Source organism: Chelonoidis abingdonii, chromosome 4, assembly GCF_003597395.2.
Source record: "Chelonoidis abingdonii isolate Lonesome George chromosome 4, CheloAbing_2.0, whole genome shotgun sequence".
NCBI lineage: Eukaryota > Metazoa > Chordata > Testudines > Testudinidae > Chelonoidis > Chelonoidis abingdonii.
This window is the reverse complement of record NC_133772.1, coordinates 32,479,638-32,501,166: the sequence shown is the minus strand read 5'-3', so window position 1 is coordinate 32,501,166 and position 21,529 is coordinate 32,479,638. Positions and strand designations below refer to the sequence as shown.

General features: G+C 50.8%; 3 protein-coding genes across 3 annotated transcripts in view; 1 reads left to right on the top strand and 2 right to left on the bottom strand.

Annotated features, from left to right (window-relative positions):
* Positions 1-310: 310 nt before the first annotated feature.
* FEN1 (flap structure-specific endonuclease 1) lies at positions 311-3,239 on the bottom strand. The gene is made up of 2 exons (XM_032781197.2): positions 3,157-3,239; positions 311-2,760 (listed from the first exon to the last, which is right to left on the bottom strand). The coding sequence occupies exon 2, from the start codon at positions 2,757-2,759 to the stop codon at positions 1,611-1,613; it is 1,149 nt and encodes a 382-aa protein (XP_032637088.1). The 5' UTR covers position 2,760; positions 3,157-3,239; the 3' UTR covers positions 311-1,610.
* Positions 3,240-3,371: 132 nt separating this feature from the next.
* On the top strand, positions 3,372-7,152 carry TMEM258 (transmembrane protein 258). Its single transcript, XM_032781198.2, has 4 exons — positions 3,372-3,454; positions 3,996-4,105; positions 6,059-6,209; positions 7,008-7,152. The coding sequence occupies exons 1-3, from the start codon at positions 3,452-3,454 to the stop codon at positions 6,183-6,185; spliced, it is 240 nt and encodes a 79-aa protein (XP_032637089.1). The 5' UTR covers positions 3,372-3,451; the 3' UTR covers positions 6,186-6,209; positions 7,008-7,152.
* Positions 7,153-17,127: 9,975 nt separating this feature from the next.
* MYRF (myelin regulatory factor) overlaps positions 17,128-21,529 on the bottom strand; it is a gene marked incomplete at its 5' end in the record, with an annotated part of 67,585 nt that continues 63,183 nt past the window's right edge. Inside the window, 3 exons of the mRNA XM_075065825.1 lie at positions 17,128-19,041; positions 19,509-19,583; positions 21,238-21,340. Of these exons, the coding sequence (XP_074921926.1) occupies positions 18,955-19,041; positions 19,509-19,583; positions 21,238-21,340 (265 nt within the window). The remainder of the gene's footprint in view (positions 19,042-19,508; positions 19,584-21,237; positions 21,341-21,529) is intronic.

Sequence of the window (21,529 nt, the reverse complement as noted above, 5' to 3'; positions counted from 1 at the left end):
CTTGCCAATAGCATCGTCCATTCCATGATCTCAAAGTGCTTTATATAACTAATTAATTCAGCCTCAAACACCTTGTGAGGTAGGTATCACTGTTCTCATTTTATAAATTAGGAAAACTGAATCTCAGATAACTTAATTGACTTGTATAAAGCCCATACCAAATTACTGTCCAAGCCAGGACTGAAATTTCAGATCACCTGATGCCCAGATCCAACAACGAATCTGCAAGACCACTCTTGCTCATGAGTGAACCACTTCATCGGTCTCTCTTTTCCCACTGTAATAATACGGAAAATCAAGAGGCACAAAGTCATGTTTGTACAGCACTTTTATAATGGAAAATGCAAAGAGTATTAGGTCCCCTGTACAGTTTGGAGAAGCAGAGAATGGCACAAGGGAAGACCAAATGTCTTTTCCTAAATCCTAGCTCCTTCACATTCCACAAAGCCTGGAAATCTCTGCTAAAATGAATGCAGCTTGTGAGAAGGGCTGGGATAATGTTCAAGGTTTTTCTCACCTTGCATTATTCCTCTGGATTTCTAACCTTTATTCCATTTGAGTAACTTTTTCTTTGGAATGGGCTGCAGTGAAGCAGCTATTTCAAACCCAAATGAACAACTGAACAGTTTTCCATTTTTAGGTTTATTAATGTTTTTCTTCAAAACTTAAAAAATAAAATAAAATCTAGTGACAAATGTTAAACCTGGGAAGTTACAATTCCTTCACAGCTCCTCCTCATTTACATATTGGGACCAAACCAACACAGGGCTGGGATATGGAATGGAACCAAAACAATCTGCATCAAATGGTTAAATTTCAGTACTTCCTGTGGGGGGAAGAATCTTCCTCTCCCTGATCAGATACTTCTATAAATAGGGGAGGGGGAGAGTTTAAAACTTCAAGAGGATTTTAAATTTCTACGTTGTCTCTCCATCAATCACTTAATTACCAATCTAATACACACAGATAAGTGAAGGAAGACCATAGAGGATCCCCATTAAAGTAACAAATTCCCTTCTTTCTGTAGCTCTCTACCTCCCTCCCCCACATTTGGATTTTACACATTTCTTCCCCACTTTCTGCTTCAGACTCCATCTCTTCCACACACTACTTTGAGCTGATTTCTTGGTCCATTTGGCTGACATCCTCCTTTTCAGTATTTGGGTTTGGTTTGTATCATGGCTAGTCAACAGCACTCCTTCAGTAAGCCAGAGGGAACTGCTTGAGAGTAACACAAGGTGTTGCCTGTGCACAATTTTTGCAGCACCCTAGTCTGGCCTTGGACAAAGTAAGTCTGAAGCTGATGAACACTGTCACTGGATTGCTAGTACAGGTCCCTCACGCCTTAGTTTGTCAATATGTCCTACTCCTCCTAATTCCCCCACCCTTCCACTAATTTTGTCCTCTCTTCCCTCAGCATTGTGCCTATACTGCTTCTGTGCTACAAGAGTGTCATCTGGTTCACTGACAGGGAAGCATTATATGGGGGAGCGGAAGCAGCACAGGTACCATTCAGAGCAGTGCAGGAAGAATACGGGATCTTCTATCAAATTTAAACCCCTGGAGGATTTGGGAGTGGAAGAGAACTAGGACAGTTCTGGAAGGTCTGGTTATTTCCCCTTTTTGAACTTTTTTGATGCTGCACTATTGCCCTTTGCTTTCTTCTTGGCTGAGCCCTTGGGTTCTGGCTCCTTACGCTTGACTGAGGTGATGGAGCCAGTCACCTTGAAGAAGTCATCCAGCCGGCCCTGAGTGCTGCCTTGGCGGCTCTTGCTCAGCCTCTTGATCCCATTGCGGATCCGTTCTTCGTTGAACTGCTTCTCCCCACACATAAAAAGGACAAGTCCATCCTCATCCGGCTCACTCCACTTCAGCTCCACAGCTTCAGGGTCCACCACATCAGGCTGCAGGAAGAGCTGCTGGGCCTCCTTGTGCAGCCAGTTCTCAGGCAGGGGGTACTTCTTGGGATCTATGTGCTGCACAATGTTTTCAATGGTCTTATGCTGCTTGATGAGCTCCACAGCACGCTTAGGCCCAATGCCACGTATGCTCTCACAGTAGTCACAGCCCAGAAGGATGCACAGGTCCACAAACTGCTCCCATGTTAGGTCCAGGTCCTGCAGCACACGGTTCAGGTGGAATTCCTGGATAGGGAGCTTCTTGGCCTCACTGGCCGTAAGGTGCCGCATCAGCACGGGGCTGCCAAAGGTCAGGCAGTCCATGTCCTCAGTGGCAGCTGCATAGACTTTGCCAGCTTTCACTAAGGTGGCACAGCTGGCTTCAGCCTCACCTGGTGCCTCCACATAGGGAATGCCCATCAGGGTCAGCAGCTTCTTGCACTCATCATTGTGCTGCTTTGTTACCTTGACAAGCCTCTTGCTGAATTTCTCCACATTGTCCTCTTCCCCTGCCTCTTGGGCCTCCTGGAGCTGCTTCTCCGCCTCGGCCCGGCGCTCAGTCCGCTTGGCCAGCTCACCCGACTTCAGCTCGGGGGGTTTGCCATCAAAGACGTAGACTGGTTTGATACCATTCTCCACCATACGGATGGTTCGGTAAAACATGCCCATCAGGTGACTGGTGGTCTCACCTTCCTCATTCTGCAGCATGTCAGCTCCCTGCCGCACGGCAATCAGGAACTGGTAGATGCTCATGGAGGCGTCGATGGCCACCTTCCGGCCAAAATAACTCTTGATGTCGTTCTCTCGGATGGCACTGGGCGCGGCGTCTGCAATCAGCTTGGCCAGGCCGTGGATTCCCATCCTAGCAGCAAGAAACAGGGGAATGAAGCCAGGAGTGGCCCCAAAGCACATTGCACCTGGCAGGCAACATGAGCCAGAGCTCAAAAGGGGAAAAGCTCCTCAGGAAGTGGGGGGAAATGGCCACACTGTGCCTGCCCGGCCCTGCCACATAGGCCTCAGCGCCCCAGGCTATAACGTCCACCACCGGGAGCTCTGAAGCATCCTACAAAGCATATCCTGCACCCAAGACACCACCCATTCCCTGCAGCCAACACCCCCAGTCCCCGCGGGACAGCGCCCGCAGCAGCCCGCCCAGCCCCCAGCGCCCCCGCGGGACTGCGCCCCCAGCCCCCACCCCGCCGGGAAAACGCGCTGAGGGGCAGTGGGGCGCGCGCTCTCGGGGGGTGGGGGGGGTTACCTGTCTGTACTGGATACTTGGCCCCGCGCGCGGCCTCCAGACACCACCACTGCCTTTCGCTTCCCGCGTTCTGAAATCGCGCGCCCAGTGCCGCGCGCTGCCCGCTGGGAAGCGTAGTCCCGCTCGCCCAGCTCCTCCCGCTGTGTCTCGCCGGGAAGAGCGCGGACGGGCCGGCGCGCAGACTACAACGCCCGGGCGGCCGCGCGCGCTCCCCGCTCCTTCCGCTTCCAGGGCAGCGGGGCAAGCAGGGGAGACGTGTCTTTCCGTGGCCGCCGGCGGAGAGGAGAGCGGCGCGATGGTGAGATACGAGGCGGCCGGAGCCCGGGCGCTGCTCCGCTCCCTTTACCCCGCCGGCCCTGGGCCGCGGGAGCCTGGGGCGGGGCTTTTCCTCCGCGTCTAGGCCTGAAACTGACCGAAACCTTCATGTTCAGCTCCCCTCCCGCCAGCGCCCGGGACCCTGGAGCTGCCTCCTCCCCGTGGCGCCCGAGCCCCGCTCCCCCAGTCAGGTTGGGACCCTGGGGTTGCCCCCTCTCCATGGCGCCTGTGTCCTGCCCCGCCCCGTGGTGACCAGACAGCAGATGTGAAATATCGGGACGGAGGTGGGGGTAATAGGAGCCTATATCAGAAAAAAGACCCAAAAATCCCGACCGTCCCTATAAAATCGGGACATCTGGTCGCCCTGTGCCCCGTGGTGACCAGCTCTGCCCCGGCCTGAGTGGGAGGCTGGGGTTACTGCCCCCCACCTCTCCTGGACTGGTTGGGGCTGGGGCTGTGTCTTGCCCTGGGGCTGCAGCTTCCACTGTGGTGCTAGCATCGCTCTGCTCTTTCTCTCCTCCCAGGAGCTCGAGGCCATGAGCAGATACACCAGCCCGGTGAATCCAGCTGTGTTCCCGCACCTCACCGTGGTGCTGCTGGCCATTGGCATGTTCTTCACTGCCTGGTTCTTCGTGTATCCATCCACTGCGGAACAGCAAGACATTAGTAGCCGGGTGCCTCTGACAGCAGAGGCTGGATTTGGGGGAAGAGCCCTTTAAAGAAAAGTAGGAATGGCTCTGCTAGGAGTATTGAGAAGCCTCAGGGAGCAAAAGGGGCACATCATAGTTGGGATGGGTCAGCTGGAAGCAGAGGGTAGATAATCACAGTTTTGGAGGGTGTAACAGTCGGGGGTGGGGGATACACCAGGGTGGGCAACCTATGGCCCAGGGACCACATCCAGTCTTCCAGACATTTTAATCCAGCCCTCAAGCTCCTGCCAGGGAGCGGAGTCTGGGGCTTGCCCCACTCTGTTGCTCCAGCTGGGGAGCAGGGTAGGGGGCTTGCTCTGTGTGGCTCCCAGAAGCAGTGGCATGTACCCCCTCTGACTTCTACACGTAAGGACAGCCAGGGGGCTCCACATATGGCCCCTGCCCCAAGCGCCAGCCCCGCAGCCCAATGGGAGCTGCAGGGGCGGTGCCTGCAGACAGGGCAGCACGCAGACCCGTCTGGCCATGTCTCCGCATAGGAGCCAGAGACAGGACATGCTGCTGTTTCTGGGAGCTGCTTGAGGTAAGCACCACCCAGAGCCTACACCCCGATGCCCTGCGCCCCTACCCCAGCCCTGATCCCCCTCCTTTCTTCCCAGCCCAGAGCACTCACCTGCACTCCAAACCCCTCATCCCCAGCCCGGAGCCTGCACCCCCAGCTGGAGCCCTCCCCCCTCCCCCACCTCAACTCCCAATTTTGTGAACATTCATGGCCCGCCATACAATTTCCATACCCAGATGTGGCCCTCGGGCTAAAAAGTTTGCCCTCCCTGGGATACACTGTGGTTGAACTGCATTGCTTGAAAAGTTGAGCAGTGGGTGTACCTAGACTGGGACTGAGGGGGAGAGGATTTGCTGTTAGTAGAGAAGCCAGGAGGGCAGGCAAAAGGGCCAAGAACAACAAGGAGCCACAGCTTGGGGATGTGTTTGAGTCAGGCTTGGTGTGAACCTACAATAACCTGCTTTTTGATAATGTTCTTTGACAGCACTTGGAATTGAGGATGAAGTGGGAAAGGCTGCCTGGCTGGAGCCCTTCAGGCCATGGAAGCAGTGACTGCAGGAATCTTAAGATTGCGTAGTAAATATTAGCCTGGTACAGTAAAAGCTGTTTTATCCAGCATGTTGGGGTCTGGGGGTGCCAGTAAGTGAAAAATGCCATTTAAGTAAGAGGCAGGGAGTTTGGGTGTAGGAGGGGGTGCAGGGCTGGGGCACGGGAGGGAGTGCGGAGCTTGGGCTCTGAGAGGGATTTTGGGTGCAGGAGGGGACTTGGGACATGGAAGGGGGTGCAGGGTGCCAGATCTCAGGGTGGGGGGGTGCTCACATCGGGCGACTCTTCACGAGCAGCAACCTATCCTGGTTGCTCCTAGGAGGAGACACGGCAGACGGCTCTACATGCAGGTCCCGCCCCAAGTGCTGTCTCCACAGTTCCCATTGGCCAGAAAGAGCAGCCAGTGAGAGCTGCGGGGGCAACACCTGCAGGTTGAGACACTGCGCAGAGCTGCCTGCCATGCCTCCACCTAGAAGCAGCCGGGACAGGTCGCCGCTTGTGGGAGCCACCAAAGGTGAGTGGCCCCTGGACCTGGGACCCCGTGCCCCAAGACCCCTCCTGCACCCAAACTCCCTCCCAGAGCCTGTGCTCCACACTCCCTCCTGTGCTGCAACCCCCTGCCAGACCCGCGCCAACTGGACTTTCAATGAAGATCAGAAATGCCAGTTTATAGAGCTTTCCGGTTGGTGAAGTGCCAGATAAAACAGCTTTTACTGTGGAAGGCTACCTCCCTGCCAGCCCCTTTTGGTTCATTTTCAGGCCAAAGTTAGAGTGTGGTACTGTAAGCCCCCTGATCTGTCTCTCTGGTTTTTTCTTTAACTAGCTTTTTCAGCTATGAAGTGACTTCCACTAAGTACACACGGGACATCTACAAGGAACTGCTTATCTCTCTGGTGGCTTCACTTTTCATGGGCTTTGGAGTTCTCTTCTTGCTGTTGTGGGTCGGTATCTATGTGTGACACTAAGCCAGGGACCTATTCTAGGTAAGACCTGTAGAACCAGAACGTAGAGCTAGTCAGCGTGTCCTCAGTTACAGGCACAGCTGCCAGAGGCTGATAGATACTAGTTTAAAAATGGCTAGTTAAGCATTTGTAGATCTCTCATCTCCTGGAGACAGTGTCACACCCTGAGCTGGTGAATGCTCTGGACAGGAACGTCCCTTGGAGGGATCACTGTTGGGGTACAGGGCAGTGGACATAGATGCTGCTATGCCACCATTTCCCCCTATATGTGGAATTGCTGCTGCTGGTTAATTCTCCAGCACTGTAACGGGGGCTCCAACTATCCTGAGGCAGAGCTCTGCTCTTTATTCAACACTTCTCTGCAGATGTGGAGCTGCTTATCATCTCCCTCTCTATGGATTGTGTACACGGGGGTTTTGAATGAAGGCAGCTCAGTGGCACACACATGCCATCCCAAACCAGTTATTTTACTCACATGTGCATTATAAACTGGGATTCCCAGAGTCTTCTGACAGATGACGAATAAATAAATGAACTGGAATGAGTGAGGCTAAGGAATTGAATTTCTGTCTCTCATTGCCTGCTTTCACACAAGTTCCCTCTGGCACTGCTTCAGTAAAGCATCCCACTCACCTGTGTGTTTCTGGGTCAGATAATAGGTCCGATAAAGAAGCTGACCTCCATTTCGCAGCTGGGTTTGGAGTTTGCTGAGTCCTAGTCTCACTCCCACCTAATGCTGTGGGAAGCAGTTATGGTAGCAGCAGGAGCTTGGTTTTGGGGGAAGGTAGTCATGCTAACTTCCTGCCTCTGTCATTTCAGATTCCAGGTGGAAGACCTCACAGAAGCTCCATCTTTTTTCTATTTTTGTACTTTAAGGATATGGCCCATCACAGATGTGGACTCTGTGTCCTGCCAAGTGACATCACCTCAAGCGTGAATAAAGCTGGTTCTGTGATGTAGCAAACTTTGGGGTCCTACTCTGTGTTTTGGGGGCTCTTTATCTGACTTTCAGATGTGCTCTGATCTCAGCACAAGATCAGCATCCCCTGGATAGATCCTCTGTTGTGTTCAGAAATAGAATGGCCCTTTCACAGGCTCCAGCCAACTGCAGCCATATTGAGAGGAACTGAGTATAGCCTTGAAGGAGTCCACTTCCCTCTGCAGTGCAGGATGGGGCTAATTTCCAGTTCTCTTATAGATTTGAACTATAAGGAAAGCGACAGTGTAACTTGCTTATGCTTACAAGGAGTATAGGCATAATGTTAAAGGTTTGTTTCAAACAAAAAAGGCTTTCACATGTGTAGACATGTACCATGAAAAGATGTTTTTAAAGTAATTGTTTTCTTGTAGAGAGAATATGAGATCAGGTGTCAATTTAATAGTGGATACATCCTCTCCAAAAGACTGCTTCCTTCTCTAGTAGATGGCTGGTTTTGATCTTAATGTTCTTCCCTCTATCCTGTATCACAATGGAGCTAGTGCAGAGGAAGTGTGAAGTCAAACTGGCACTGACCTGATTTTATTGTACAAGTTTGATGAAATGAGGAAATCATGTTCCCAAATAAACTCTCATCTACAGTTATGTGGCCAAATTTATTACTGGTGCAAGTCAGTCATGTTACAGCAGGGCTTTTGTTCTGTAACTCCCACTGAAATCAGTGGGCCCCAGAGGTGAATGTGCCCTAGGGTTGGGAATAGGCTGTTAACTTAGCTTGAGGTTGAGGACGATCTTTTTTGCAGGTTTTATTTTTTATAGGTCCTTTAGTGACTGAGAAGTCTTATCCTTGTGCCACAGACTTGTCGGCAGATGTTGCAGGTGATGTTGGAAGTCAGATTGTTGTGTGACAGTTGTCTGTCTTGTCTTTTCTGGTGTTTGTCTGCGACCAAGGCAAGGTGACATGTCTTTGTCAGTTATCCCTGTCCTGGGTTACTGTCTCCGAATGTGTGGTGTCAATGCCACATCTCTTGATATTTATTTTGAGGATGTCTTTAAAACATTTCTTTTGGCCTCCCCATTTCTTCTTTGGTGAGTTGGGCGTACACCAGTTGTTTTTGGAAGCGTCCATGAGGCATGTGCACAGTGCCGTTCCACCTCAGCTGGTGCTGGATAATCAGTGCCTCAACACTAAAGATGGTGGTATCTGTGAGACATTGACACTAGGGCAGCAATCCTCCCACTTCATGAAGTGTTAATTCAGCACAGTGGATCTCAATCTGTAGTCCGTGGACCATCACTAGAGTTAAGAAGTCTGTCTGTATGGTCTGCAGAACTAAAAAGTTTTAGAGGACCATAGTGAAGGGGTTATGATCAATGAAAGAATCTCTCCTAGGAGAGGATTAAAAGACTGGAACAGATGGAGAGCATTTACTGTAATCTCAGGATTAAACAAAGACTGTGAATGGCTTGCCAACTACAAAAGCAGTTTCTCCTCCCTTGGTGTTCGCACCTCAACTGCTAGAAGAGGGCCTCATCCTCCCTGATTGAGCTAACCTTGTTATCTCCAGCCTAATTCTTGCTTGCATATATATACCTGCCTCTGGAAATTTCCACTACATGCATCTGACAAAGTGGGTATTCACTCACGAAAGCTCATGCTCCAATATGTCTGTTAGTCTATAAGGTGCCACAGGACTCTGCTGTTTTTCCAGATCCAGACTAACAAGGCTACCCCTCTGATAGTTTACTGTAACCAGTGAGAGAGCTGGGATTTCTCACTGGCCCTCACCAGACCCCTAATTCTTCACTGCTTGGTCTCTGTGTTCCATTCTGTGGGCCATTTTGAATGGCTCTGTGGATTGTGTGGTCCAGAGACCAAAGTGTGAGAATCTCATGATCTACAACATTCGCTTCTGGTACTTGTTGGTTATGAGAGAGGTGGTCTGTAAACTGTCACTGATTCTTACCAAGCGTAGGATTTTCTTTAATGGCCACTGCTATGGTATCTTAGTGCTCTGAAGAAAAATTAAACGTATGTAGTATGTCCTGTTGGACTTGATGGAATTTTCTGCTCTTCTCCCTTCCCTGGTTGTAGGAAGCTCTGCTTGGGATATATATATAGTAACTCCTCGCTTAATGTTATAATGTTCCTGGAAAATGCTACTTTAAGCAAAACATTGTGAAGCGAATCCAATTTCCCCATAAAAATTAATGTAAATGGGAGGGGTTAGGTTCCAGGGAAAACAATCATTGAATACTGTACACAGCAATAATGATTGTGAAGCTTGGCTGAGATGGTGGAGTCAGGGGGTGGAAGAGGGAGGGATATTTCCCAGGGAATGCCTTGCTGCTAAATAAGAACTAGCACTCGGCTGAGCCCTCAAGGGTTAACACATTGTTAATGTAGCCTCACACTACAAGGCAGCACGAATGGAGGGAGGAGACACAGCACGGCAGTGGCAGCAAACATTCCCTGCAGAAACTGAACATGATGATGAACCCACGCTATCCCACTGGAGTGCACCACTCCCTCCACTTTCCAAAGTGTCCGGGGAGTGCATGTGGGAGAGAGAGAGAGAGATGCACATTGCCCCTTTAAGTACGCTGACCCCCCTCTAAGTACACTTTTTAAGTAGATCAGCAAGTTGAGACAGCAGCTGCTGCCAACAAGCTCCCTCCATCCTGAGCCCTGTCTCTCCCCTGCTGCCCTGTGGAGATGGGGTGCAGGGGGAGGGGGACACCCTGATATCAACACACCTCCCCACCTCCTCCAGAGCAAGCAGGAGGCTCACAGGAGCAGCACACAGCAGTGGGGAGAGGAACTCCTGAGCTGCCTGGCAACTGATAGCCTGTTGGGTGGCTGCCACACAGGGAACTTAAGGGGGCTGCCGGTGCACCCTGGTTCCAAGCCCCCTTTACTAGCTCTAATGGGCTGCTCTTTCTGCAAGCAGGACAAAGCAGGTGGCTACCAAACAACATAAGGGAGCATTGCACAACTTTAAACGAGCACGTTCCCTAATCAGTGATGTAACAACAAAACAACGTTAGCTGGGACGAAGTTAAGTGAGGAGTTGCTGTATCTGTGTATTTTAATCATAATGCCTAATAGTAGTACAGCTTGGTTGAAGAGGATGTTCTCACAGTGCTCCCAAGAATGACTGAATTGATCTAATTTGCAATGGAAGTTCACTCCATGGTCCAGTTCCCTCAACCAAGAATCCTTTATCGCTGCCTCTCATTTTGTAGTGGGTTTTGTAAATTACATTGTCCCAGAGGATTGGAGCTGTCTTGATGTGGCATCATGGATAGAGATGAGGGTACTGATGTAGTTAGCAGGGCCAGCTCCAGGCACCAGCGAAGGAAGCAGGTACCTGGGGCGGCCAGCCGTTGTTGGGGTGGCACATCCGTGTCTTTGGCGGCGGGTCCTTCACTCCCTCTCTTCCTCTTGGGCGGCAGCTCAATAGGTTTGGTGTTTTTTTTTTTCCCTTTGCCACTTGAGGCAGCAAAAAAACTGGAGCTGGCCCTGCTAGTTAAAAATGTTGAAGATCATTTTAGGCCATAGCCTGGAACTGGTAAGAGAAGCAGACGGGAAGCCACAGGAGGGAGTGGTGCACGGAGGTAATGTGCTTATGGAAGTCTGCCCTGGTGAAGTAACTGGGGAGGGGAGTATATTCATTCTGCACAGGTTGGATTCTCTGCATTGTATGCAGTCTCAGAGGTAGTGAGTTTGATAATCCTGTCTGGAGGTGACAAATGGATGGACCATTGGCCAGCTTCTCATCTGGGAGGAAGGGGCCAAGTTTCCTAGCAAGCTGGAGATGGTGGTGGGTTTTTTTGCCACTGACGTTCTCCAATTATCTAGGCTTAGTGATTTGTTCAGGACCACAAAGCTTTGCACCAGCTGATAAATGGAGGACAGTGAACCTGGTAATTCTTTGGACAATTTTCCCCTTCTGGTCAGCATCATTTCAGTCTTGTGCATGTTTGAACCACATTGTCCTTACAAGGGATGAAAATATAAGTTATACAGGTGCTTGCTCTTATCATGTTGTCTATCATCAGAGCCTGTAGCCCCTTATAGATGGTGAAGGGGAGGGAGGCAGGATAGATCCTGGAGTGACTGCAGATGGCAGCTTGGAAGAGCTGTTACCCATCACTACTCCCTGGTGTCCTGTTAGAGGAATAAATGGAGCCACTGTAGTGTAGTTCTGTGCAAGCAGGATGGTATGTGGAATAGCTGGGGTCATACCTATGGCTCTGTTGAAAACTTCCAAGAGGTTGAGTAACGTGAGTGCTGAGACAGGGCCTCTTTCCATAGCTTTGAAGAAGCTAATTATTTTGGTCCGAAGCCCAGTTACAAAGCATCCAGTCTGGTGGTAGCTGTTACGTTATTGGAGCTTAGCTGTCAATTTTTTTTTGAGTGAGTTGGCCTAGGAATGGGAAGCTGCAGCTGGGGTCATCTGCTTTGAGTGCTGGTGCTTGCAGGATCCCTCACTCAAGGAGAACTGCTAAGGCACCAGGCCAGGCTTTATACAGCAAGTTTCCCTGAGGCCACAGCAGTGTCCTCTGTGTGTGTGTGTGTGGGGGGGAAGCATAAGCCCCCCATTGCTCTGCATGCACCACCTCTCTGGAGGCACAGGTGGGACACACAACACTTAAGGAGCAAAGTGAGGAGTGGGGGAGAAGGCAAGCAGCGGGTGGGGTGTGTGGAGGCCAGTGATAAAGTGAGCAGCAGGTGGGGGAGTAAGGAGGCAAGTGGTGCATGAGCAGCAGAGGGGGGCTGCCTGCAAGTTGGGGAGTGCTGAAGCGAGCAGCAGGCAGGTGCCGGAAGAAGAGTAAGGAGGCGAGTGGCGAGTCAGCAGCAAGGGGAGGAGGGCAGTGGGGGTCTGGCTGCGAGCAGGGGTGGGGTGAGTAACAGGGCTGGTCCTGGCGGAGTAAGGAGGTGAGCGGTGCGCCAGCAGCAGGGTGAGGAGGCAGGCATGGGGGTCTGGCTGCGAGTGGGACCGTGAGGAGTGAGCCACCAGCAAGCTGGGGTTCTCATGTGGGGGGGGAGTGAGGAGGGATACAGGCTGCGAGCACAAGCGCCTCTGCTCTCTCTGGCCAGGTCATGTTTGGTTCCACCCCTTTCAGCATAAACCATGGTTTTCACAGAGCAGTCCCAGGACATCTCACTAGGTCGTTGGCCCAGATCAAGGCCAGTGGTTTTTCTGGACCCTTGTAGCAAGTGGTTAAGGTCTGTCTTCTCAGACCTCTTGCTTCTTCCTTGGGCTCAGGACCGGCGCCAGTGTTTTTGATGCCCTAGGCGCACAGCCATTTCACTGCCCCACCCACTGGTCCCATGGCTCCGGTGGAGCTGCCACAGGCATTCCTGCGACAGGTCCACCACAGCTGCGGGACCAGCGGACCCTCCGCAGGCATGCCTGGGGCAGGTCAACTGGAGCCGCCTGCCGCCCCCCCGGCAAAATGCCATCCCCCAATAATGCTGATGCCCTAGGCAATTGCCTAGGTAGCCTAAATGGAAGCACCGGCCCTGCTTGGGCTGCTACTTCCTGTACTGGCCCAGTATCTCCTGAGGGGGCTTGTATTCTTAGTAGGGGTCTGCGTTTGGGTCAACTTCCTAGTCAAAGTTCTCAAAATTTCAAACAAAACTAAATGATCAGAAATAATGAGCAACACCACTTCCTCTCTGTCAGGATCTTTCAGCTACAGTCTTACCACTCCGTGTTCACAGAGAATCTAATATAGCTTGACTGCTGTGCGACTCTCTGGGAGCTGAGGATGCGATGTCCGTCCACCTTCCCAGGCTTGGGTCTTCAGAAGTGGGCTTCTCCCTTTTTCAAGGCTCCTCCGAGATTGGTACGCCTCACAGGTGGGGCTGCCTGAGCCCAAAGCTGCTCTTTAATCCCTTCTTGCCTGGTGCAGGGTTTGTGCACCCTCTCACAATGCCACTTTTCATATCAGTATATGTGTCCTCAGCTGTGAAGTGGGGATACCTGCCTAGTGAGTGTTGTGCTAATTAATGCTTGTACGGGGAAGAGAGATCCTCTGAAAGACTGTTATTGGCTGAGTGAAGTGTAGTCTAACACTTCATTTGATGACATCTCTCTGCTGGCCAGCATGGAGTTGCTCTGGCAGAGTTGAAGGAAGGCAGAGGTTCAGGACTGGCATAGCAGGGGCTGCTTCAGATCAGGAGCTGTATTGGCTGAGTAGGAGTGAGGCTGAAGATTGGTGCTGCGGCTCCCTCCACACTATGCCTGGCTCAGGCAAGATTATTTACCTTTGCTGAGTCAAAATTGGTTTAGTTCATAAGCCGTGGCCATGTAGTGCTGCAGGCAGAAGCCTCGCTGCTTGTAGCACCAAATAGGCACTGGCTAGGGGAGATACAACCAAGGCAGGCAGCAAGGTCAGGGGCTAGAGTCGCTGGAGGGAGACAGTGATGTCAGATGGAACTCAGTCACAATGCTACTGCTCAGGCTCCTCTGCCGGCAGCACAGATGGGCACTCCCAAGGGGAAGTCTGATATAAAACCAATAAAACAACAGAAGAGCAGCAGCTTATACAAATTAACAATAACATTTAGGTTTAGCAGCATCCTGTAAAATGGATACAGGTTCAGGAATAGAGACTGCAGTTCCTGCCAGTTCGATGTGCATCAGCCATGCACTCTGCAAGCCATAAGTGAAAGTATGAAGTAATCTTGGCTTCGCCTCATTGTGTGGCCCTGGGATAATCAATGATTTATTGCCCTACCTCTAAGAGGAATAATGCTTACCTATCTTATAGGCATGGTATAACATTGCTTGTACGCTGCTTTGAAAATTGGGAGCATAATGTGTCCTGGAGCCACTATGCCAACATTGCATCAGTTCACAATTAGGCTCTTCACAATTTATAGATCTAAAGCAGTAGCTTTATCTATTTTTCAGGTGGCGTTCTGCAAAAAGATCCTAAATTCCCTTGCGCCACATCCTAGTATCTCACCACTGGAGTATAAACTGAATGCTCTATTTTATAACTATCCTTAAGTACAGTTTAACATGAAGTCCACAGCCATGAGCATGGACAGAGCTTGGAATTTGATTTGCCCACACCTGAGTACCTTAAGTAACTGATGTCATCTGGAGGAAACCCATGGTGGTTGTGGTCTCTGGGTCCAGTTGTGTGAAAGGGACAATTTATAAACAACTGCATTAAGAAACACAATTTTTCCACTGGTGGAGGAAAGCAGCCAGGAGCCATACTTGGATACAAAGCTGTATTTATATATTTATTTATATGGGTATATTTACCTCCAGCATAAAACAAAGTCTAGATAAGCCAAACAAAAAAGTGGGGGAGTCCTGAGAACCAGTACCCCCAAAACTCAGCAAAATATAAATACAAATCAGAAAGAAAGGAGGGAAGCAGTGCTTAGCCTCCCTCCAGCAAATAAAAACCAATAATCATTAATATCTGCTCAGAATGCAACTCTACAAACTTGCTGGCAATATACAGTGATTAAAGCTGTGACAGCAACATTTAAACCAAACAAATTAGTGCTTTATTTTTTTCTTAATCTTCGCAGTGGTGCCGCAGTCTTTATTTACAGGCTTTAAGCTTTAGAAGTAGGGCAAAAGATGTGGGAATTTGTTTTTGAAACAAACTCTTCCCCCAAACAGGCAAACTTTAGAAAGTGGCCCCATGTTCACACTTGTCATCCTTCCTTCCAGCTAAGAATGTCTAGAGAGATGAAGCTTCAGGTTCCCAATGCAGAGAGAAAGGGGAGCTCCCTGCCTGAGAGGCTGGAAACACTGGCTCAGAGCTCTCTCCATCTCACACAGGGAAAAGCCTACCATAAGTCTTCCTGCTACTATTTTGGGAAGGGGATGGGGAGAAAACCCTCTTTCATCAGGGGGAGTGTACAGAACTGGGCAGTTGAGTGATCCACCTGTCCTCCCTTCCCGGCAGTCAGAAATTTAGGGTTGCCTCGGGCATGGGGTTGCATCTCTGACCATCTTGGCTAATAGCCATTGATGGACCTATCCTTTATCTCGTTCTTCACTGAACCCAGTTATACTTTTGGCCATCAACATCCCATGGCAATGAGTTCCACAGTTTAACTTGTCGTTGTGTGCGAAAAGTACTTCCCCTTGTTTGTATTAAATCTGATGCCTATTAAAAAAAAAATTACAGGTGAGTAGAGCAGAGACCTTAGGAGGCTGTCTCTAGGCAGCATAGTTGGCTACTGGCCAGTTGTTTCCATGGGCTCTGGTGCCATCATGTGGCCATTTCTCTAACAATTACAACCCTACTGTGAAACTCTGGTTCCTGTCTTGAGGTACCGTTATGGTTTGGCTGACGTGATCTCTGTATGTAGTTTGTGGAGTACCTTGGGATGAAAAGCACTATAAAAAGTCTTTCTGAGAGTACATTCTGAGTCTAATCCTACTATATCTTGTAAATATCTAAGGTATTAACTAATCACTGCCATCTTGCTTTAAAATAGTTGTCAATGTAGGACAGGCCTCTGGATTTTAATTATTCCTTTCTTTTTTGGAAAGGAGGTGAACTCGGTACTGAGAAACTCACTAGCCATTGTCTTCAAGGTCCACAGCATGTGCTGTGCCTCTGTGTTGGCAGGAAAAGGAGACAGCCGCTCCTTAACATCAGCAGTGTTATGATGTTACAGTGACCTATGCTTTAAGCATCATGGGGCTACCTGGAATGCTATAGATCTTACTTAGGGCTACAACCTATTACCCACTGTTATAAATCTCCAGTGACTGCACTCAGTGGCTTGCATCCTCTGTAGTTATAAGAAAGGCATCTGGGAAGACCCCCAGCTGCCACCTCTGAGAACACCAGTAGGTTGGCGGATTTATATGGTGGTTGCAGGCAGGCAGTGACTTCAGCCTAGGGAAAGGCCAGCTCTACTAAATTAAAGCACAGGCAGTAAGTTCAGCTCTATTAAAAACACAAGAGGAAAACTTTGGGCCTGATAGTGCTACCCCTCACCTGAGCAGTCCCAGCAAAATCTGTGAGTTTGCTTACTGACTAGAGTTTGCAAGATTGGGGCTAGTGATTGCCGTATGGAGGACAAAAGCTGCCACTAAAGGAATTTCCCAGCTAAAAAACAAAGTAAAGTTCAGGGCAAATGAGGCAGGGGGAAGTAATGTAAAAAGTGTACTTTGCAAATAGTGGCAGTGGAGGATTTCCTGTAAATTGCTGGCAGGAATGCAGTCCTATTGAGACTGGAATTGTGGCTGCTTTGCACTCAGGGACCACTGGGCCATCAACCTTCTGTTCTCCCCTATTAGTTGCCTGGTGTAGCACAGAAAATATGCCCCTCACTCACTGGGCATTCAATACTCATTCTCCGCAGCCAGTTTCAGTAGCTAGATTGCTAACACAGCTACGTCTGTTCTGTTAATAGGCAGAGAATGGAAACTGAAGAGCTAGTCTGAAACCACACCTTCAAATAATGGGCCTGATCTTTAGAGGAACCAAGTCTCTAGCTCCCACGGAAGTCACTAAGAGTTGCAGATATTTGGCCTGTGTGGGGTAGTCAGAGACACAATTGGGAGTTATGTTTGCTATGCATCACCCCCAAAGTAAAATGGAGATAAGCGTAGGCCCCCAAAGGCTGCACAGGAGCCGTCTCTATTTGATTAAAAAAGCATTCCCTGCTGTTTTGCTGGGGGCAACAGGAATTGTAGCCATACATTCCTTACAGCTGGGACATGAATAGCTCCTGCTCTGCTGTCTGGAATTCAGTGATTGTTGTATTTGTCTCCACGCCTTCGAGGAGCAGTGGGCGTTGTCTAGGGTTCTCTGCTCGGTGTCCCCATCGGGTTCCCTTCGTTTAGCCCTGTGACCTCACTCCCGCTCCTGCTTTTTTTCATTAGTTGTCCCCCGGAATTACTTGGTGTTCTAGACCTGTGGATCCTGCCCTTAGGCTGGGGGGAGTCCTTTAGAAGTGGGCGGGCTTTGCCCGCCCAACCCTTGGATGCCAATAGGACCAGCAAGAAAAGAGTTGTCGGAGTCCCTGCCACAGCTACCCAGCCCCAGTTTGGTAAAAGCTGCCTACATCAGGTGATGGCACTTTGCAAAGGGAAGAACACTTGTGCCTTTGGAGCCATCTTTGTGCTTTGGTTCAGCATTGCAGAGTGGCGTTTCCACCCCAGCTGCCTTCCTTACTCCTCCGCCTGCCCTTCCCTTTCTCCAGAGGCTGCTGCCACTTTCGTACAGAACCGGGCACAGGATTACCCTGGCACAGTGTCAGACTGCAGGAATGCAGAAGTTTCCCTCCCCCGCTGGTGAAAAGTGCTGGGGTGAGAGAAAGACACACACACACACAAGAGCTGCCAAAGTCTGATAGGTCCTAACTCCCCCATCACCAGTATAACTGTCAGGCTGGGGCTCAGCACTCGCCCCCTTTGGTTTCCTATGTAAGACACAAATAGATCAGTAAGGACAGAATTAAGAGGCCTGTTTTTATACTGCTTTAAAACAATTCAGTAGTTTAGCAAGTTAAAATCTTGTAACAGTAAAATACCCATAATACACTCACCAGCTTACCCAGGGGGCAAGGGGACCAGGCCTTCTCACCTGCCCCCTCCCCTCCTAGGGGAAATCGGTAGGGGGCCACCTTGCTTTGCAGAGACCTGTTGGGAACAGAGCGGTGTTCACCAGTAGGTGCAGTGAAACCAGTCACCTGAGTCTCCAGGAGCCCCACTCCCATTCTGCAGAGCAGTCCGTGCTGGTGGCCTCCCTTTGGCACCCCTGAGCAGAGGCAGGCAGGGTGAACCTGGGCTTCAGGGATGTTCTGTGGGGTTGGCCCTGGGACCAGCCAGCTCTAGCTACTCTAGAGTAACAGGAACAGTCCCCACCCCAACCACAGAAATATGGGGTACAGCCACAAACACCTGCAAACTGGCTCCTGAGATAGATGTATTGTGTGTGGGCGGGGGTGACTCTGCTCCCAAGGTGCCTCTTTCTCCCCACTTCCTGAGGGGGCAGGGAATCAAGGGCAAGCCCTTGCCAACAGGCTGGCACAGGCTGACTAGGGGTTTTGTGGGGTTCTTAAGTTCATCTGTCTGCAGATCTGGTCTGCATGGAGTGTAGGAAACAGGGCAGGGAGGAAAGGGATCAAGGAGAACCGTGTTCCCTCTGCAGCCCCCTCCTTGGCAGGGTTTCTCTCTGCTGTCTATGGGAGCATCCCAATGTCACCAGGAATCCTATGGAGTAGGAGGCAGGAAAATATCCAGTGGCTGACCAGAAGAACAGCAACTCCAGTGTATGACTTCCAGTATGTCCAGGCAGAGCCCTCTTTTCAGGATGGAATTCCAGTGTTTCAGCATTGACAAGAGCTCCAGTCTTGGAAGGTAAATTCCAGTGTTGCAGAGAGCTGCTGCATTGCTACAGGAACCGATAGACCTCTCAGGCTGTTGTTCCCAGCTCTAGAGGTTGGGACAAGCCTGTCCACACATGATCCAGTGTAACACTTTCAAATCCAGTGTAGCAGAGGGAGAAGGGTGCCAGTGTCTCCAGAAGGGAAGGAGATGGACACGGACACAGTTGCCCAGGATTGTGGGCTATGGTGTTTGGTTAGCATGTCCAGTAGATCCCTGGGGCTGGCTGTGTTGCTCCTGGCAGAGTTCCTATATTCCTTATGGAGCACTTCAGTGTCTATATCATCCCCAGGACAGAACCAAAGTAGCTCAGAGCCCCAAGGGGAAGGTGGGAGCAGAAAGGGGCTTGGAGGTTTACAGAGGAAGGCATGTGGCAATCTGATAGGTTTCACCAGTCCCCCTCTTCTCTCCCAGCAAAGGGCACTGGTGCTGCTGGGACTCACTCACAGAGCCAGTAAAACTGGAAATAATAGTCAGTGAAGAGGTGCCCCATGTGCTCCGGGATGGTACTACAGTTGGCTTTGCCCTAGGAGAGGGAGAGAGGGCTGTCAAGAGAAACTTCCTCAGAAGGAGCAGGATTCAGCTGCTATCCCCCTTGTGCGCTGGGGAAGTGGAGGATTCACCAGCTAGATTTGCATATTGCCCCCATCACCTCCCAAGTGTTTAAAAACAGAACAACAGTCGCAAGCCTGCAGGAGTAAAGAGCTCCAGTTTTGCATTTCCCCTGCCCACACCCATCCCTGCACTGCGTGACTTGGAAAGTCCTGGCCTCTCACCCCAACTAACTTCCCTCCGCCCACAGTGTGCTCCGCTGTGTACAAGGGGAACCTGGTCACGATTTGCACACGCATCCCTGCCCAGAAGTGGGCACAGGGCTCTGGAATTCTCACAGGCCCCCTGATCCTGGCAAGTGATAGGAATGAGGCCACAGAGCCCAATCCCTCTCAGCTCTGCCCTGGATGGTGCAGAGGACATAGCAGCTCCCATACTCACAGGCTGGGCTACTCGGAAGTGGTAGGTGAACTCCCGGAAAGACAGCATCACCATGGGCCAACGCTGTGTCATTTCCTGGGGGAGAAGATATAACCGGTGGGGGGAGACAGAATGAACCTGTTACTACTAGGCGTTAAGTAATTCGTCCCTTGGGTGAGCAGGGATAGTGAACTGGCCTGCTCCACTCATCAGGCTTTTGAGACTATCCTGCAAAGCCGAAAAGGGACTGAAGTCCTCTGCCTGTCTGCGGCTACAGTGCCTGGAGCTCGATGGCTGGGAGGGAACCCCAAATCCTGACCAGGCACTTGGGGAAATTTATCCAGATGGACAGCTGTCCTGAGAACATAAGTTGGCTGAGACTACAGCGATCTGTTTGCAGAAGGGGCCAGTTCATGGCTATCATGCCATAAAAGTGATGGATGAGGAGATGGGTACATATGGGTTTGAATGGCGTAAACCTAAGGCTGCAAACCCTGATTATAAATCTCTGGCTGGAGGATCTGAATGTTAATTAGAAGAGCTGCACATGCGACAGCTCTGAGAATGGCTCAGAAGCCAGAGTGGCTCAATACCTTGAACCATAGATTTAAAGGGAACAGCTGATATTAATGAAATGTGTGGTGTGACTAAATCAGGTAGTGCAAGCAGAGCTATTGGAGGCTCTGGAAGGGCAGCAGCAGGATGTGGAGGAAAAGAGGAGCTAACTGAAGCTAATGCAAACCCAGTGCACGTGCACCTGTGTCCGGGGGTGGGGAGATGGGAGTAAAGGGTATTCCATAGGAACGGAGTACACGAAAATAATCGACAGTGCCCCAGAAACTGGGGAGGTCTTACTGAGGAACTGGGGCCTATCATGCCACAGAGCGCAATCGGCCCTGCTGACAGCCAGATTCATAGGCTTGTGTCAGAGGCAAGGATCATTCCTTCTCCTTGTGGGGCCAGAGATAAGGAGGCAGCATGACACAAGGAAGCTGAAGCACCAACAGGGTCTCATGCTAAGGAAGGCAAAGATGTCACAGTCACTTGCACCAGGACTAAAGGCCTGGGGGATGAAAATCTCCTATCTTAGAAACATGTAACTGGAGCCCAGTGAACGAAGGAGACTCAGGCTGCACATCCTTTGAGAGATGGACCAGTGGACCCCACTACAGAGGCAGCCACCTCAGTCCTGTCAGCGACCTCATGGAGACCAGCGCAGCTCTTTGGGGGAGACCTCTAAAGGAAAGCTCAGTGAGCCTAGCAGCTTCTAGATCCACAGGCAGAGAAATCAGGAGCTAAGGGAGTCAGGGATTAGTTCTTCCTTTTGCCATCCCTGTGGGAGCAGCTGTGCACAGCACAGAAGCTCATGGCCCCACCTAGGCTGTTTCCCAACAGTCCTGGAGGTCATACAACAGAGGCAGCCCTCGGGGGTGGGGTGTGTGTGTGTGTGCGTGAGCGGGGGGAGGGGGCGATTCAGTTTCACAAAGCAGTAGTTCTAGTAACCACAGTGTCAGTGACTCGTGTGTTAGCCAACTGGGTCTCTCCCTTTCTCAGACCCAGACTACACCATACCCTGTTTGCTCAATATGAAGACGAAGGCTGCCAGGTTTGTCCCTAGCACCCCGTGTTGCTTCTCAGAAAGCCAGGCCGCTTGGGGTGCCAGGGCCCTTTGCAACAAACCGCAGGGGACCTCAAGGACGGTCTGGCTGTCCAAGCGGTGCCTGTCCTTTGAGGGATTGTGTCCCGCTACCTGGGTGTCTGTGGTGTTGGTGGAGCTGTCCACGCTCATTGTGTTCTGACATGGGTCACTGGACTGGAGGCCACAAAGGTAGATGGACACAGCAGAGGAGGCACTGGAGAGAGAGGTGAGAAAGTTCTGCCTAGCACCAGGAAAGCAGACTGGCCACTCCAACAGAACCCCAGCAGCTTAGCACCCCATCCAGTTACCCCATAACCACCTCCTGCAACTCGCTACTCAGTCACCCAGAGCCCGCTCCTGCCCTCCCATCCCACCATTCCCCCCGGAGCCCCTCCTCCCCCCC

What these genes read in the sequence shown, in the direction of transcription:
- TMEM258 (XM_032781198.2), top strand. An exon ending in TTCACTGCCTGGTTCTTCGT is followed by an intron (nt 4,106 to 6,058) that starts GTATCCATCCAC and finishes TAGCTTTTTCAG; the next exon opens with CTATGAAGTGACTTCCACTA.
- FEN1 (XM_032781197.2), bottom strand. Translation starts at nt 2,759, where the DNA reads ATGGGAATCCACGGCCTGGCCAAGCTGATTGCAGACGCCGCGCCCAGT.